The sequence below is a fragment of the Ipomoea triloba genome, chromosome 5 (assembly GCF_003576645.1).
Source record: "Ipomoea triloba cultivar NCNSP0323 chromosome 5, ASM357664v1".
In the NCBI taxonomy this organism is placed as follows: domain Eukaryota; kingdom Viridiplantae; phylum Streptophyta; class Magnoliopsida; order Solanales; family Convolvulaceae; genus Ipomoea; species Ipomoea triloba.
The window spans coordinates 30,606,788-30,625,471 of NC_044920.1; the positions used below are offsets into that span (position 1 = coordinate 30,606,788).

The 18,684-nt window shown below is 35.7% G+C and overlaps 2 protein-coding genes across 4 annotated transcripts; both read right to left on the reverse strand.

Annotated features, from left to right (window-relative positions):
* Positions 1–910: 910 nt before the first annotated feature.
* LOC116019695 (protein ENHANCED DOWNY MILDEW 2) lies at positions 911–10,899 on the reverse strand. Of its 3 annotated transcripts, none has more exons than XM_031259987.1 (19): positions 10,764–10,899; positions 9,948–10,407; positions 9,771–9,864; positions 9,473–9,526; positions 9,197–9,333; positions 8,715–8,811; positions 8,165–8,263; positions 7,418–7,665; positions 7,245–7,334; positions 6,671–7,177; positions 6,153–6,297; positions 5,967–6,068; positions 4,886–4,978; positions 4,202–4,243; positions 3,558–3,668; positions 3,138–3,209; positions 2,920–3,038; positions 2,752–2,815; positions 911–2,654 (listed from the first exon to the last, which is right to left on the reverse strand). In XM_031259987.1, the coding sequence occupies exons 2-19, from the start codon at positions 10,358–10,360 to the stop codon at positions 1,044–1,046; spliced, it is 4,098 nt and encodes a 1,365-aa protein (XP_031115847.1). In that variant the 5' UTR covers positions 10,361–10,407; positions 10,764–10,899; the 3' UTR covers positions 911–1,043. The 3 variants fall into 3 exon arrangements, with proteins under 3 accessions (XP_031115847.1, XP_031115848.1, XP_031115849.1); XM_031259988.1 differs by having other exon boundaries at positions 9,948–10,395; positions 10,764–10,898; XM_031259989.1 differs by lacking the exon at positions 4,886–4,978.
* A 1,000-nt stretch (positions 10,900–11,899) lies between these two features.
* Positions 11,900–16,946, reverse strand: LOC116019696 (fimbrin-1-like). Its single transcript, XM_031259991.1, has 15 exons — positions 16,673–16,946; positions 16,340–16,486; positions 16,077–16,247; positions 15,626–15,864; positions 15,361–15,532; positions 15,234–15,272; positions 15,022–15,090; positions 14,807–14,923; positions 14,168–14,379; positions 13,922–14,077; positions 13,535–13,734; positions 13,249–13,406; positions 13,058–13,154; positions 12,874–12,965; positions 11,900–12,758 (listed from the first exon to the last, which is right to left on the reverse strand). The coding sequence occupies exons 2-15, from the start codon at positions 16,424–16,426 to the stop codon at positions 12,207–12,209; spliced, it is 2,361 nt and encodes a 786-aa protein (XP_031115851.1). The 5' UTR covers positions 16,427–16,486; positions 16,673–16,946; the 3' UTR covers positions 11,900–12,206.
* Between the last annotated feature and the right edge of the window lie 1,738 nt (positions 16,947–18,684).

The following is an 18,684-nucleotide window of genomic DNA, read 5'->3' on the forward strand; positions in this document are numbered from 1 at the left end:
TAGATAATTGATCTCACAGATTAGTGGAGGGCCCTCTGTTGCAGCAGATTGTAGCACAAAGAGATACAATAACCCCAACAGCAACAAAAACAAGACTTGTCACCATAAACCCCATCTCCGCTCAACGTTGGCAACACCCAGCGAAGCGACCTACTTACTGTAACAAATCCCTAATACAACTTTAATAACTCCTCCAAAACATCCAAATAAAAACAATAAAATTCAACGATCGGATCTACACGTGTGCAAGGGAAAAACCTCGTTTCCGGCAATCGCTTGCTTTAGGCGATCACTGTTATCCGAGACGAGAACTCCGTTTGAACAGGTGTAGGTGCGAGCTTGGATGGGCAAAAGGCTTTATTTTAAGTTTTCACTGTAATCTTTTTGCAATTTGTACTGTAATTAATTAATATATAAATTGCAAAATTTCTGCAACAACTCGTAATGGGCTTGGTGTAATGAATTGATAACCCGAGAAGAATAGATTAATGGCCCAAAGTGAGGGAAGACAGCCCACAATTGTACCTGGCCCAGAACTATTGACAATTTATGTATTATAATTATTATATTATGTGTCAGTAATTATCAAATTATTTGTTTACATGTACAATTGCATTCTGTATCTACAGTTGACAATTTATGTATTATAATTATTATATTATGTGTCAGTAATTATCAAATTATTTATTTACATGTACAATTGCAATATGAACTCTGATCGTATAACAATTGATTCGAGCTTTAGTCTATGGCTTTTTGAATATTTGTATAATTTTATATTTCTTAGTCTTCAAAACAAAAAAATTTTGAGGAAAAATTGTTTAATGCTAAACATGTTTTCTTCTTTTTAAAATAGACAATCTAATAAACAATGAATCCAACAACGGAAAAGTAATCCACAAAAGCAAGATATGTAATCTGGTGTGCTTATATATTATTCCCATCATAACGTCAGTATAGCTAGACTAGATGTCTAGATGGCAAAAAAAAAAAAAAAAAACCCTTCACAAATCTAATCAAAAACCAAAGTATCTTATCTTAGTCTAGTCATTAAGCCACCCAGAGTTGTTCTGTGAAAAGGGGCGGTATGGGCCTTGAGCAAAACTCATTGCATTAACATGATGAGGAGGAGGAGGGGGATTTACGCTACCATAGAGCCCACTTCTGGCTGCCAAATGAGGATCAAATCCGGGGTTACTCATCATTGGGTGGTTCACCTCATGCAATTGTGGCGCTGGATGCCACCGCACTGCTGCTGCTGCTGCTGCAGCAGCAGCAGCATTCATCCCGCCATAAGTTGGATCATTATCGAGTGGATGTTGCCCGTAAAAAGGAAGTCCTCCCTGATTAGGGCCAACCATATTGGGGCTGCGTTGCCTCATGTAATCCTGAGCCTGCTGCGTCTGTCCATAAAGTTGAATTTGTCGTTGTATATCGGACTGGGACTGTCTCCCCCCATACTCATCCATCCGGTTAAATCCATAATGAGAAACATCAGTGCTCTCATGGCCCATAAAATGTTCGTCTGAACCCCTCATCCCATACTCCGCACCACCAGGACTGGAAATATGCTGCCATCTGTTTGACAAATTATTCGAATAAGGCTCTGGACCTGGACCGGGCAGGTACTTTCTCACTACAACTTCATCATCATCATGAAATGCAATCGGTGGTATTCGTCCTTGAGTTCCAGAGCCACTGTTGCCTCCTGTAAAATGCCTGTAATCATCCCCCCTTCCAGCTTGTGTTTGTGAAGGCATTTCATGACGTTTAGATGGAGGAAGGGGCCTATCATGACCTTTCTTAGGTGAATATGGCTGGGTTGGCATAGATTTCTTCCCCTCCATCCGTTGGCTATTAGATTGCCGATAATCTTCCCTACCAGACTGTGTGTGTGAAGGTCTTGATGTACGGCCTTTGAGAGGTGAGGACCGCTTTCGTTTTCCAGTGTATTTGTCCTTAGCTTCTACCTGTTTGCTGCTAGCTTTACCAGGTGAGGGATCACGAGAAGCAAATGTTTTTCCATACAATTTATCTTCAGCTTGGATCGATCTGTCACTAACCTTGCCTGGTGATAGATCACGTGGCAGATCTCTTTTTCCAGTAGATTTGCCCTTCCTCTTTCTGTTCCTATTCCTATTCCTAGACCTGCCGGGTGAGGGTTGGGACAGCAGGGATCTTTTCTCAGTAGATTTGTTTTCAACTGTTATGTCAGTTAATTCTCTCTGTTCTTTACTACATTGGATCCCCTGCTGCTTTGAGTTCTCATCAGATTGCTTCACTCCAGAGTCATGATCATTCTGGACTTCCACAGCATTGCTATTACTGCGTGACTGTTCTTCAAGACATCCATTGATATCAGTTTGTGACTCAGCTAGCTCAGGCTTATTGTCTGGGAAACAGCGGTCCTCCCCTCTTCTCGAGGATTCCACTTGACAGTCTCGAGACCCCAAATCATCACCAGGTGCAGCCTTCTCACACTGGTTTTCATCCTGGTTCTCACGTGCCTTTGACAAGTGACCAGCAACTTTAGCAATTTTTTTATGTTTGGGGGTCCAATCTGGGCGACTCCAAAGATAAAGAGGCGGTGTGGATACGTTCCAATCATCCAGTGTTTTGTCATTTACATCAACAGATCCAGGCAAATAAAATGCCTGAGGAAACAGAACAAGAAACATGAGTCATCGATATTTATTTGCCCTCTCAATTCAAAAACTCATTTCAGCATGTGAGATATGAGAAAGCATTCACCTTCCCACAGAGTAACTCATCATTCTCCCAAATGAGATCGTATGGATTCTTTTTATCATCTAGACTGGTAAAAGGCAAACAAACAGCACCATGAGAACCAAAAACCATATACAAGAAGCAAACAAATGGTAAAAAGGAAGAATAAAAGCTATAACCAGAGGCCAATACCGTTGAGTCTCCCGAGGGACAATAAGGATGAGAAGCTTTGGCTTAAACTCAAGAGCTTTATTAATAAACTTATTAGCAAGTGCTGCATTCACTCCAAAAGGAGGGTTAAGCCCCATGATCTGTCCAAAAAGCCAAAATTACGTGTGAGCATCTGAGTGTATGATGTCAGAATTTCACAGGTAAGAGTTCTTAAGATTTCAAGGAGCAGAGCTTCTCACCAACTTAGACCCAGGTGGTAGCTCCTTCGATTGGACAGTCAACCAATCCCTCTTCTCAAAACAAAAATCATCCTGCATGGAAAGAGAAAATATACAAATTAAGGTTGGCAGATCCACAAACATGCTACGACATAGGCTCGCTCATAAACTTCTACTCTCTCATTCAACCCCCAAGCCCTTAGAGAAAGAGAAGAGGATTGGAGAAGAAAACCTGCTGACCTGCCGAAGGCTTTTAGCAAGAGCCTTGGCAACAAAAAGTTAGAATACATAAACATCTTTTTTTCAAATTTAGGTTTCCTCATTTAGAATAAATAGTATGACATAATGATTCCCACAGCTCTTACCTATAATGCTACCAGTTTACACACACACACACCCCAAATATCACCAAACCAAAAGAATACATAAAATGGAATTCACCGTTGCTTGTAAGATATCAAAATTTTTAAAGGAGCAATTCTTCCCCATCTCATCCAGTTTCTTTTTCATAAGGCAACTGAAATCATTGGAACCACAACAAAAATCCACAACCTGTTCAATGAACAACAATGTGCTCAAAAATTAAGACTAAGATGCAGTAATTCATTTAAAAATAAAAAATAAAAAATAAATAAAATAAAATAACCAAAATTAGCACTGGTTTACAGAAAAGATCAAACAAGGGCTGTCTTTCTTTTAAAATATTACAGAGTACAAGGCAGTAATTAACATACTCACATAAAGCATCCAATTAGCACTACTACCTTAATTGTTATCCATAACATTTAAAATATGAGCATGCAGAATTTCAAGTACAAGTTTGAGCATATGATTACTGATCATAATAAGGCACAGTATATAAAGCAGAAATCTTCATGGCATTATATTTGGTCAATGTACAACTTTGCAGATATGTATGTCATTCATGATGACATCCATGGACATTTTGATTTTGAGAACAAAGATTTTAATGCCAAGAAATTTTAAAAGACTTAGAATGCAAATGTATTTTTCCAATCCCATTTAGAAGATGAAAGAGGAGGGCATAGAGAGAGAGAGAGAGAAAGGCAACAGTAGATACTTACTGTGTCACCATCTCCAACATACCAATGCAGCATATTCACAATCTGCACAAAAGATTCACAATAAATAGTTAAATAGAAATTCAGAAGGTTAAATTTGTTTCTTTGTTATGGAAATGAAAGGTGTTGAAATTTTCCTCTGTAAATTTGGCATATTCCACACTGGCTGCAAGCCATACTTGGCCTATTCATTTAAATCTTGAATACAAATTGGCATTCTCTTCCTCCGTAAAACATCAAGGAAAATGAGGTAGGTACAAAAGGATACTGTTTTTCCATCACCTTTCTAAAAAAACTCATTATAATGACCCCTAATGTGAAAATCTTCATACTTTTGCCAGAAATTTATAGAAGGAATTTAAGAAATATGTTACAGGTAATTCATAGACAGACCTATCTATTGACAATCATTAGTCAGTAATTCACAGATCATACCCCCACCGCAGAAGGTGCTTCCTTGATTATTAATATCTTCAATAAGTTGATTTCTTAAACATGAGAACATATCCTTATAAAAGACCTAAAAACCTGTTAATTAAGGTTGTTGCTCACATAGCTAAGGTGGTTAAAAGATAAAAGTTCCTATCTCTATTCTCATAGTTGATTTTTTTCATCCCCTGCTCACCTTGGAGTAGATTGTTGTGAATGAAGTGGACCAAACTAATAACCAAATAAAACTACTAGTACCTCCTTTAGCTTGTCCACCTGAGTGAAGTGGCGACCAAATGATGTATAGCGCAAACCATATAAAAATGGCGCAAGATACACTTTTAGCTTGTTCTACAAATATGAATAAAAATACCGTTAACACAAAGGGTGCCACACAGTGGTACAGAGTGAAACATATAAAACACAGGCTACCAAAAAGTACTATTGAACCAGAGGCTCCCGCAAGTAAGCAAGATTTTCAATATAGAATTTTTTTACAGAAACAAGACCCATGAATGTTCGTTCATATTCATGATGCGCTATATAGTTAAGAATATCACTGTTATCAAATATTCATTACCAATTACAATCAAAACATGTTAAGTCAAATGACTTAAATCAGGCTTATGAAATACAAAAGCTTTAAATTATTTGGAAGGAGGGGTGAAAATCACTAGTTCTAACGAATTAGAGTAGAGAATCAAAATGTGGAGGGCACCAATCTTTAGAACAATTCAAAGATCTATTCCATATTTTTTTTGGGCTCAGAGAAAGACTCGTTTTATTGCTTTCATTTGATAGATTTTTAGGATAGGGTTAGACTTGTAGAGTGCTTTATATTGCTGTTAGCCATTTTGCTGAACATCATTGTACTACGGGGGTGCAAACTCAGTGCTTCTCAAAGAATCTCTTACTTATCAAAGAGAACTGCATAATGTTAGTTGATACTCATACTCTTGTGCTTTCTCCAACCCCCCTCAGTTGTTTACATAACAATGAATCATTACTAGTATTCTTTTTTGGTGTGTGTATGTTGGATGGGGGGTAAACCCCACAAAAAGAAACAGTAAATAATTTGGAATCAGTGTTATCACTGTAATATATATAGGGCACATTCAGAAGAATTCACCGATATCATCAAGAAAACAGGTTTAACATTAATGAAAATTTAACTTAGTACACTGTAATTCACCCACTTAATCCTTTAGCCTAAGTGCTATATTAAATAATAATAATAATAATAATAATAATAATAATAATAATAATAATAATAAAGTTAGACAAAGTGGGAACACAATGAATGGAAAATAACAATTAACAAGAATACAAGGTCAACTACCTTCCATTTCATAATCTGGGTGAGTTGTGCAGGATCACAAACTACTTTGGCATCATCAACACTACCCCCTTCTTCTAGCCTTTGTAAAGCTGTGCGAATTGCCTGCAAGTACATAACTGATCAGAAATGCCTCAATCATTGGAAGAGAGGTCAATAGAAATCAAAAAGAAAAAAAATTAGAAATACCTTAATAGAACCATCCACCTTTCCCAATGTTATAGACTTATCTAGACCAAATTTTGATGAATAAGCATTTTCAGTTGGCACTTTGTGCTTCTTTAACATTGATTCAAGAGTTATTGATGAAGCATCTTTCACAATATCCAATATTCTGTTTAGTAAGGAGAAAGGTACAAAAAGGACAAATTAGTGATAACCTGCACCCAAACAAGTGAGTAGACCTGAAGGAAAGAACTAAGACTTCCTAGTCAATAATGCAATATAGTGGAAAAAGGCAAGTATAGATGCAAATAAGCCGACTGCCTACAACATTTGCTTAGCCGTTGATTAGCTAAGTAGAAAAGAATTCAATTCAGTTGAAAGAACATGAATACTTTTCATGAACTTTGTCAAATAAGTAGAACATAACAAATAACCATTTCCAAATCTTGGTTGTTTAGTGAAGCACTGGTACAAGGGAAAAGAGAGCCAGCATGAGAGGAAACTATAACATTAAAGTTTGAGAAAAATGAGGGTTGGCTCACCTTTTCTTTGAATCATCATCTAGAACCAGTGAGCTGCCCGTTCCGTTGGCAAGTGAAACTTTAGCCTCTTCATCAGACTCAATTGGCTCAGCATCATCACACATCAGCTGATTCAATTGAAATAACTTTTGCCCCAAAGACACCTTGCCTTCAGCAGCAGTAGGCCTATCTTGATTAGCATTGGAAGCCTTATTCTCCAAACTCTTTCTAGGACCATCCATTACTTTCTGTTTCTTAGGCAAATTAGGTGGGGGTAACCTTCCCTCTCTCTTTTTGGAAGATACACCAACCACTCCAGTGGATAACTTCTGCAGACCTTTTGATTGTTTGGAAACTATATGTTTTTGGTTCACAACTCCAGTTTCAGAAACAGCACTGCTATCTTCTCGTGCAATTTTCTTTTTCTCCAACACCTCAAGGTTTTTCTTCATCTTTTCTTGATTAATCCCGGGAAATTTTAAATGCTCTCTACTAGGTGTCATTAGATCTTCCTCAATTTCATGCACTCTGTACAAGGTTTAATTCAAATCAACCTCAACATAAAGTAAAAACTAATAAAAATTGAAGTACTTACAAGCAATAAATCAAAACTCTGTTTGGTATAAGATCATCCCAAGCCCTTTGTACAATACCCTGATCCTCTTTATCTTCAAACGCAATCCCACTGACAAATTTAATGAAAGCATCAATGAATATTAATACAATCAACGTCATAATAAGCAAGGACTCAAAAGATTGAGAGAGGACCTTGGCAAACATTTCCTATGGTATGATCTCGGACACCGCCTACATATAGCAAATTGCAATTCCTTATTGTTCTTATCTTCAATCTGATTACAAACAAAGCACTGATGCATGGGGCAAGCAAAAGGTTCTCCAGCAGCAATCTTTTTCTGATGATTATCCACATTTAACTGGTCCTCACGATGAAGCAGTTTGGCCACACAATGTGGATGGTAATAGCGACCACAAGATGCATTAATACAACGAAAGACCTGGAATTCATTTGTGAACCAGAAATGATCAACAAAATTCACAGGCACTACAAATTAAAACTGAGTAAACAATTTATAAAAACTAAAAACTTTAATGCCACCCATGCTAACATATTAATACATTATCCAATAAATCCTATACCCTCTTCATACAATAGAATGTGCATCGACATGGCTAAGATCTTGCCAGTGACACCAATAAAACGTGGGGTTAAGTGGAAAGAAAATGAAGGAAAGAGTTCAAAATATAAGACATGCAAACTTAATACCCTGTAATAGTTATTGAGATTCAAAATAAGAAGAATTTGAAGACTTCAACTGAAGAATATACTACTTGGATGTTTCACAAGTCTAGCGAGCATAGAAACTAGGCAATTCTTGTGAGTAAAAGATTTCAGGATGACAATGATGATTATATTTGTTATTTTGTTGTAGATAGGTCAAAGGCATTCAACCAAACCGAAAAATGACTGGATTGACGCTTATAACAGACCCATACCTCAGCACCAGAGGATAGATCTGATGACCCCAACTCCCCACAGGCATAGCACTGGTGTTTTTGATATTCGCAATTCTTGCAATAAAATTTCTGAATAGCCTGCATAAATCATTGATGCATAAATTTAACAATTAATCCATTATGGCATTATATATATATAGTTTATAAGGAGAACAGAAGCAATAAGAAAATAAGCACCAACACACTCATAGCTAAATGTACCAACATCGAGGGCATGTTGGGCACAACCACATCCTTACTTGTGTTAGAACTTTTCCCCAGTTTACTAGTTTCCAATACACTAAACCACTAATAACACATTTCATGCACATTTTGTTATAATACTTTTTTATATATAAATAAAATTAAAAAGAAAACAAATAAAGAAGAAGAATACTATTTATACAGCTTTAATGCCAAAAATTATTCTTAATAAACAAGGGGATATGAAGAGGTTGGCTGGAATATCTTCTAAATTAACACGTCTCCAATGTGTTTATCTAACTCTTTTGCAGAAGTGTAAGAAAGTGAAGAACGCATCATAACGTACATCAACTTGTTCATTAGTATATCCAAGAGATTCGCAATCGGATTCACGACCAGCTTCTTTAGTTGCATGAAATGACCTCAAGCACTTCCCTTCACAACTGGAAAAGATACCAAAAGTTGGCAATTAGCAATTGTAGATATATACCTTACGCAAAATATTTAATTCTCTTTAATTATATAATGACTGTACTTAGGTTTGCTTTCAGTATAGAATATAAGGTAGGATAATAAGTTGAAGAAAAAGGAAATATTGAAAACAAGGTTTGAGGCATATCACAAAGGGCATCATGAAAACAGCAACAAAGATTGAAAAATATCAAGCTATAAGCATTAGCAAAATAAAGACCTTATTAAAACAAAAAGAAGTGATGAACAAATTGGAAAAACAGGGATATGCCAAAAAGGATATGGAAAATGCACCTAACAAATTTAATTTGGAGAGAGATACATGCATAAGAAATTGTGAAAAATAAAGAAACATACCAAATAATCTCGCCACCATTATCACAGATTGCACACACAGATTCAAACTGGTCATCTTCATCGTCATCAGAGCCATCTTCAAAAGTTTCATCACCTAGATCATCAACTATAAACCCTGAAAGGGTTTTATCATTTACCTGCGAAAAGACAGTCAGCATGCTAATAGAAGTTGATAGACTATTTTTTACTTACCCTCTATCCTATCTACTGTTGAATTTTCACACTGCAGAGAGTACAGGAGTGTTGTGTAATGAGTTTTTCAGATGTAGTCCTAACCTCATCAAGAATTATCCTCTTTTTAGGCCTCTCTTTAAGGAGTGTAAGTAATACCTGAAGAACAAAGCATGAATTAATCTATAATCAAAGATTATAAGAATAAAGAATTAACAATATTTTTATAATAATGTGGTAAAAAACCTCAAGATCAATAAATAAATATTTTGCACACTCCCACAGAAACATAAATACAGATGTGCTTTAGTTTCCAAGGAATATTTCAGAAGGAAAATAAATTTAAAAAAAAAATCATTAGCTGATTGACAGATTCTCTGCATTCATAAGAAGCATCACAAACCTTGGATTTAGCCAATATATCATCACGTTTTACAACTTCGCTTATAAGGTCCATATGATCCACTAGATCATTCTCTGAAGGCCTTGGCTCGAAACTACAAACAGAGGAATAACATTTAAAACCCAAAAGGCAAATATAAAAGATAGAGAGAGTATTGTAAGTGATCATAATATGAACCTGAAAACTTTGTGCATCTGATCCCAAAAGGCTTTAACAGAAGAGTCAGGAGTCTTCCTAAAGAAATGCAAGCAATGCAGACTAACCAATATTGTCCTAATAATTGTATCCTCAAATGCCTTTCTAGGTTTTAGAAGCAAAATCCAGCTATTCTTTTTATGTAGCACCCAAATGTCTGGTTTTATGCTTGACAAATCAAATTTCCAGGCACTAACTTCCTCATAAACCTTCATATTGCCATTATCAGCATCCCCACGTAAAAATATATGTTTCTTCTTCCCATTCAAAAGCTCATACTCTTTCCACTGAACTGATAACTCAGAGAATGAAATAGGTTCATCGTTATCATCCACAAAGTCATAGTTCGAAACAGAATTTATTTCTGCTTCAGCTTCATCGTCAGAATACGCCATGTCCTCTTCCCAATTGCTGCTTTAGGAGCTTAAAACTGAAAATGTCACTGAAAAACAAACATCAGAAAATAAAAAATGTGAATATTCAAACTAAAACAGAAGCAACTGAGGTTTTGACAGTCATTCAGGGGGAACTTTTACCCTTTTTTTTAGTAAGAAGGGATTTGCTGTAAATGCTTTATATATTTAACAGATAACAAAACAATATGAGGAATAAGAAGAAGATGAAATATATGCATATCGTAATTTATACTCCAGAAATCTATGCATATCATAATTTATACTCCGTTATCAAATTGCCGACACACACTGAGTCACTGATGTAGAGATTCCTTTAATTAATTACAATAAACGAAATTAGGGCAATAAAATTAACGAGATCACTGGACGGCTGACGGCATACCGAATAAGGAGAGATGGAAAAACGAGCAGAAACGGTGGCGAAACCGGTGGATAAACCCTTTTTGTCTTTAGGTTTTACTTTTGCAGAAGCTTCTGTATCATCCCTGTATCAACCGGGATTCGCTGCATGATCAATTTAACGATTTGGTCCTTTATAGATCGTTTAATTGATAGTCCGTACTAAGTAATTTTTTTTTTTTTGGGAAACTTAAAAAAAAAAAATTAGTAACAAATACCAAGTACAAATTGTTTCGATCAATAAAATTACTCTACTAGTTGCCAAAATCTAATAGAATCCTACTTTACAATTCCGAATACATTATCTGGCGGTTGCTCAACAACAATTGTCAATTGGTCCTGCACGATAGATCGCTTCATGAACATTAATTTGAGCATCTTCATCCTCATAAACCAAACACTCAACAATGTGTTTATTGTCAAAAACATTGTGGTCTAGTGACACCCGATTGCATTCTACATGAGAGAGTTGATTCGAGTCTCAGTGGAGACAATATTGGCTCTTTGTGCTTCATTTGGTTGAGAAAATAGTTATGAACAAATACTACACTGTAACATAATCAATAGTACTAAGAAAACAATGTGTCTATTGTTTAAAAATAATTATAGGAAAATTTATCAAAGTGCTAAATCTTCAATATATCTAAACAAATTATGATGGTAAAATTAATAATAATATTGCATAAATCAAAATATGCTATTTTAGTCTAATTTTCAAGTTGTACCCTACAATGTTTAAAAGCATTCACATGAATTATGGTAAATCAAAAAATCACTAAACTCAACTATTTAAACAATTAATAAGTAGAAGGTTAGATTCTCAAAAAAAAAAAAAAAAAAAAAAAAAAAAAAAAGTAGAAGGTTAGTACAATTACAAATTTAATTATATGTCTTTTAACGTGGTAAATTGTACCCTTATACACATAAATGCGCTTAACACAAACTCAAACCACTAAACCAATGTGCTAAAAGCATAAATTTAATTATATAAAACTCGAAACTTTACAAGTTAGACCCAAGCTAAGTATTGATTTAAGATTACTGCACTTCCTATCGTCAACCCAATAACCAAAATTCCAAAAACAATTGTTTTAGGATAAGATAAGATATTAGGAAATATTTTTAAAAGTACCCTTAAAGAGGGAGTATGATACTACTATGTAGTCATTATGGAGAATCCAAAGAATGCATCAAAATGATGAAAGTCTACTTTACAACAAAAATACAGTAGCTTAGAAGCAAAACTCAGTGTATATATTTGAGAACTAACAAGGTGACACTGTAGAATTTGTGTATGAATATGCTAAGGGAGACTATTTATAGAATTTTAGATGATTTTCCTATATTTTTGTTTATGTTTATATCTGTCTCTGCGCTTTTCTTATTCATCATCCCTCATCCAGCTTAAAATGGAAATGACCTTCAACTATGTATCACTCTGTGACTGGGGATCTTGTTTCTCAACTTGGGATGAGGAGATTTCCTCTGCTTTTGTCTCCTCGTGCTCGACTGGTTTCGATGAGACCTCTGCTTCTGTCTCCTCGTGCTCGACTGGTTTCGATGAGACCTCCTGCGACTCTGTGTCTTCGTATTCAACCTGTGAAGACGAAACCTTCTGTGACACATTGCCCTCGCTTTCAACCAGTGAAGACGAGACTGCAGAATCAGAGGCAGCATCATCAATGGTCAGATTCGACACTCCAACAAGTGGGCTGTCATCTTCCCCGTTGACAGATGGTGCTGGGGATGAATCAGGGGAAAGTGCTACAGCGGGAGATGACAAGCCATTTGTCGAAGGAGCTGGGGATGCATCAGGGGTAGTGGGACCAGCAGCAGGAGATGATGAGCCATTTGTCAAAGGAGCTGGGGATGCCTCGGGAGTAGCAGGTGAAGGAGACGACTCTGAATCATTCACTGGTTGCTGAAGGCTCCAGTACATGATGCTGGCAGTGAGAGTTAAGATCATCTTTTGGTTGACCTGTCATCAAACAGTCAATACTCATAGGCTTAGTTTATAGAGGATAGAGGATGGAATTTTATTTCTTTTTCCCGAAAAAGTGAGTGTACACAATTTAGAGTGATAATGTTCTCACCTCCATGATATCCTCGGGCAGCAAAAATATTGAACATCCAAGTTTCCGTGCAACACTGATGATATATGTAGCATTTAATTTCTTTTCATCATCTGCCATAAAAAAAGACTAGTCATCTTTGGCCTTCCGTTATCATTTTGAACAAAAATAAAGCTAGTGGTTTTCATGGGAATGGAATTCATACCACTTTCACCCTTAGAAACAAGGTTCCAGTTAACAACCCGTGGCTCCACTGCACTGAGAAGCTCGAGGAAAAATAACCCACTTGAAAGGTTCTTGTCCTAAACAACCATCCAAAAAGGAACATCACCATAAATGTCATATAATAAAAGATAATGATACTTGAAAAAAAGAAGGCATTTCCTAAGATTTGACCTTGAAGCTCTCCATTCGAGATGTTCTTCCTGTGCTTTTCACTTTTTTGTTTGCCCAATTCAGAATATCAACATCACTAATCTCCTTGCCTTGAAAGCGGGATCTCAAGTTCTTCAAGAGTTGGAGCATGTTAAACCTCATTAACTGCCACAAGAATGCTGAGTACCCCAAAAAAAAAAGTGAGCACTTTATGGTGCTTCAGAGAAAGAAATACTAACCACCATGGCCAAGGAGGAGGAAGAGGGAGCATTAAATTAAATAAGACTAAATTAATTGGACTAATTACCAAGAGTAAGTTTTTTGTTCCCCTGAACAAAGTCATTTCCACCCACATTCACCAAGGAGAGTTTTAACTGCTTCCCAATCCTGACAACTTGGTTGCAGTTCTCTACTTTCCTAAATGGCATCTTAATAGGAGGTTTTGTTGCATGCTTCCAATTAACAGATCCGGGATGGACCTTGTCCAGCACCTCCAAAAGTACCCATCTAAAAGAAACAGGGATACAAGCTGTAAGGAGATTCTGAAGGTTGATTATAGAAGTCGTAAATTCAAGATACACTACAACATCTAATAAAATCATTATATGTAACAGAAACATGTAGAAAATATTTTGAAGTGTCTATCTTATGATTAGTGTCTCCAAACTTGCGCATACAGCTCACTACTGCTCACCCATTTCTGACATCCTCAAATAAGTTATTGACATAAGAGGAGATGCCAAGACTATTGATCCATAGTCGGAAACATCTTTCTTCTCGCGATATTTGTTCATCATCTGTCATCATCTCTGCGAAGGAGATCTTCTTGTTGTCAGTAGACAGGCCATTCCTGTAAGGAAAATCTTTTCTAAATACATGTTTTCCTTCTCATAGTATAATAATCAACTAAAAATGATTAGAGACATTATTAGCTTCACACCTTTGGTGGAAGATCTGTGCAACAAAGGCAAGATTCAAATTGGCTGAGCCTTCAACAATGTCCTTCGGAGTTAAGTATCTTTTGCAGTCCATTTTTTCTGCATGATCAAGGACCATGTTTGCCCTTTCAGTGGGATCTTTGGAATCCAACGTTGCTGGACTGCAATGTTCAGGCGCAAGTACATTAAGAAGGTAAGCATATGCCTCTCCATCCTGCAGCACAAGAACAAACTGTAATTGCAAAGCAAAGCTATTTGCAACCATTATGAATTTGGGATCACAACCTAGTGAAATTCAAGACAGAAAATCACAAGAAACTGAGGCATTTAAACATGGCCACAAAACACAATCCCCTCATTTTCCCAGAATAATCCTCAAGTACAAACCCACATTTTGGTTTTGACTACATACTGTCCAGGAAACTGAGAAGGCAATCCAAATTTCATCATTTCCTGATGATGAATTCATCAATTTAAAATCCCTGTGGCTTCCTATTTTTCACGGATATCACATACAAATGATCAAGTATGCATCACAAATGACAAAGTTAGACTAAGTCTACGTGGTTCTATTACTAGCTAGACAAAGGAGGAACTACTTCCATTGAGTAGCTTAGTGCTCCTAAATGCAAGGATTTTACCTTCAAGTCTGACGAAAAATTTGATACAGTCTTTTTATAGCCTCCTTTTTTGAGATGAAAATTCATCCATTTCAGTAAAACCTTTTCTGGGGCTAATCCCAAAAGCTCCTCAACATCCTGCAAAGATTAAAAACAATCACACCAGAAGTTCAGAACTTGAAGACAAACAAATAAGTGAGAAAGAAATAAAACCAAAAACATGAATATTCTTGTACATTGTTGTCCTCCACAAGTTCTACAAGCTGAGGGGTTTTCCTGAGGTTGAGATCTGCCAACAGTTGGATCTAAAAATATATGACAAAAGATGTTAGTCATAAGCAAATCAATCCAATCTTATTGCATTAAACTAAAAGTATAAATCTGCTGATTTTCAGTCTAGCAAGCCAAGATAGAAACATAAAAAGTGGAGTGAAATCTAAATACTGACCTTTATGATTTGAGAAATCAATCCAAGAACCAGATGAGGCTGCAAAAAGTTGGATGACATTAAGGAACTAAGAATGCAGAGACATATGGAAACAAATATAAGCTCATAAGTCAACAATATAACTCACTCTTCCTTCAACCAGGTCCTGATTGCCTATATTGACCACTGTGCATCCAATAGCCTTTGCAGAGTTGAGGCAAAGGGTATGGTTCTCATTTCTTTCCCATGGGTTGAGTACTCGCTTAATATTGATGGCTCTTTCATCTATTGTACCAGGTACAGCAACATTGATCAGCTTACTGTAGAAAATCAAAGGAGAACTTAAATAAAATCAGCTCTATGTTGATAAGGCAAGCAATCTTCAGTATTATCAAGCCTTCCATGTTCAATACCATAGAAGAACTCCATCTTTTGCAAGATCAAACAATGCATTGGAAGCTGGATCTATTGGAAGGAACTGCTTTAAGAATGGATCATCTCTGAGATAGCTGTTGATATGAGCAACATATGATTCCTTCTCTGATTCACTGATTGTGTGAAGTAGGGTGGTTGTAGTGGCCTTGAGGAATGAGGAAGGGCTTCTCGAACTACCTGATTTGGATGTAGTTCGGTTTTGCAAGTTCAAGTATGTCTGCACACCAAAAGCATAAAATCCATATACAATTACTAACATTTGGAACAAGGAAGATGAAAACTTACTAATTAATAGCTTCTTTTCATTATCATTACATTAAAGCTCAAGAATCCCAATTCAAAAATCAATTCACAACCAAACAATTAAGAACATGTCATGACAGGCATTCAAAGGTGACCAGATATTATATGACAGTATTAAATACTCACCCTGAGAAAGCCCTCAAAATCAACCTCATCATTGATGTCAGAACCAGATTCTCCCAAAATGTTCCTAATCTCCTCCTCATTGAACATATCACTGAATCCCTTCAGTTTCGCCATTAAAGGCGGCAAATCGCCAATTGTAACTTTGCCATTCTGATTCTTCACAAAAATGAACTAAAAACAGGGAATCCAATTCAAAAATCAATTCAACAATCCGACAAACAAAAACATAACTACAGAAGTGATGCAATAGCAGAGAGCTTTACTTTGGATTTGAGAGTGCGAAGCTCGACTTGCGTGAACTGGCTCTGAAGCCATTGATCAGACACGAGAACGCCCTGAAAACTCGACATCTCCTCGGTCCCCGAATCTCGGGGAACACAAAATCAAACTCACTCAATCAAAGCCCAATCCTGAACACAGTTCATCCAGAGCACCGTTAAACAAACCATGCAAACACGGCAATCCAATTCTCCAAATCGCAAACGTTTCAGAACATAAAAACAATCGCAGGCCAATAACAAATCAGCATCAACAAGCAATCCAGAAACCATTTTTTTAACACAACATGTGATTAAGACGTAGTTACCAGCACGTACCTTGAGAAAAATCAGGAAATTAAAGGCGGTTGCTCAGTTTATTCAACGTTTGACTGTTTTGACAAGGAGAGAGACAGGGAGAAAGAGAAATGAATGGATCGAGTATCGCTTGATTGCTTGAACACAGAGCAAAAACATAGGGGAGAAGAGACAAGTCTTTGGGCTGTGGACACGCAAAGACTATGAGGAGGAGAAGCTGGACAGTTAGGGGGATGGACTGTGCTGGAGGCCCACTTCGATAAGGTCGTTTTGCTCCACGCGCTGGGGATGATCTCACGCGCGGGCTCTTTTTTGAACAGCTCATCCGTAAACTTCACACCTCAGCATTAACTTCCCGTCATTTCTATTTTCTACACCAGCCCTATACGGCCGGCCCATCCATATCTCGTTTTCTCGTTTTTCCCACTTGCAAAATTATTGCATAAAGGCGGCAATTTATTTTACAAAAATTCTTTTAACAATATACTCCGTAATAAGTTTGTTGAAAAAATTATCAAATAGACCTATGAATTTTACAAAAGTATAAATTATTAAACTTTAAAAAGTTCAATTAATTACGGAGCATTATTTAGACAAAGATGTTATTTACGTTGTTAATTTTTATAGATAATCATGTAAGTTCTTTTCAAGTTGTGTCTTGTCATCAAATATCATCTTACCTATCATACCACAAGGAGGTTTTTTTTTATATAAGTTATCAAATTTTACGTAAAATTGTAATCATGTCATTTAGAAAAAGACTATAATTGTAAATTGTGTTTTTAAACTTAAATTGACGTGTAGTATTGATCATTGGTTGATATGGCGGTGCCATTTTTAAAATTATATTTTAATATTTTAAATACATTTTTTTTGAGAATATTTTAAATACATTTTTTAAAATCCCATATTTTAATATTTTAAATGTGTTGATGTTCTTCTTCTGGTATGGCAATGATAATTCGCATGTTGTTAGCTGTTAGCTAATTGAATTAGTGAGTTTGACTTAGTTGATAACATTAGTTGATTAAATAAATATATTTAATAAATTGCTTATTACATGTAAAATGATCTTTTTCAAAAAAGTAATAAAAAAAAAAGATGTTTTGAATAACTTTTTAAATTTTAACATTTTGGAATAATAAGTTGTTACAAAAAAAAGAAGTTAATCAAACATTTATATTGAATGTTTAACTACGTGTCTACGTCAAACAAATAATAGTGGTCAAACAAGTAAAAATTGATTAATAAGCTAAATATGTTAGCAAGCAAGGCCATTATGTGATTGATTGGTTGATGTTCATTGTATTATAAAGAATTTGAATTAAAGCTCATCATAACATTTTAATACCAAAATAATGTTTTACTAGATTTGTTATAACTATATTTTTCCATAAATTGTTATCATCCTAACTCATAAGAGTGATTTAAGCCAAGTATATCAGGAAGTAAATATAGTTTTTTTGAAAAGAAAAAATATATTAGGAAGTGAGTATATTTATAAACTATAATGTGAAAATTGTAACCAGACTCAAAAATAAAATCTCAATTTATTGTGTGGCCGCCCATCGTACGTTGTACCGTTTTCTATTATTATGTCACAATTGATTAGGTTATACGGTACAAGGTACGCATGTCATGGGGTAATGCCATTGTTGCTTAATTAGTACTCCGTATTCATCAATATAATTACTTTAATAAACAAATAAAATAAAATTGTTTGATCTTGTCTGACCACCGCCAACCGACCAAGCGCCACCCACTTTCATCCCTCTCCCACTATTTATAGAAATCACAACAAAACTACAAAACTCTCAATCCATCCATCAATCATTCATATTTTAAAAAAATATTTTTAAAATGAAAGAAAAGTTAGGGTGTATTCAACATTAGAGCATCCATTAATGCATTTTTCATGTTTTTTTACAAAATAAAAATAATCTAATAAGTTTTTAACTAATGTGAGGATGATTTTTAGTAGTTTTTTCTTGTTAAAAAAATGGAGAAGGTATGTTGCTTGGGGCCGTAAGTTG

Excerpts from the sequence above, each read along its gene's own strand:
- LOC116019695 (XM_031259987.1), bottom strand. The coding sequence starts at position 10,360 with ATGGCGTATTCTGACGATGAAGCTGAAGCAGAAATAAATTCTGTTTCG. Across the intron at positions 7,178-7,244 it reads AGAGTTTTGATTTATTGCTT|AGTGCATGAAATTGAGGAAG; the intron begins GTAAGTACTTCA and ends AACCTTGTACAG. Across the intron at positions 6,298-6,670 it reads GATGATGATTCAAAGAAAAG|AATATTGGATATTGTGAAAG; the intron begins GTGAGCCAACCC and ends CTTACTAAACAG.
- LOC116019696 (XM_031259991.1), bottom strand. The coding sequence starts at position 16,426 with ATGTCGAGTTTTCAGGGCGTTCTCGTGTCTGATCAATGGCTTCAGAGC. Across the intron at positions 14,380-14,806 it reads ATTTTTCGTCAGACTTGAAG|GATGGAGAGGCATATGCTTA; the intron begins GTAAAATCCTTG and ends CTTGTGCTGCAG. Across the intron at positions 13,407-13,534 it reads GAACAAAAAACTTACTCTTG|CATTCTTGTGGCAGTTAATG; the intron begins GTAATTAGTCCA and ends TGGGGTACTCAG.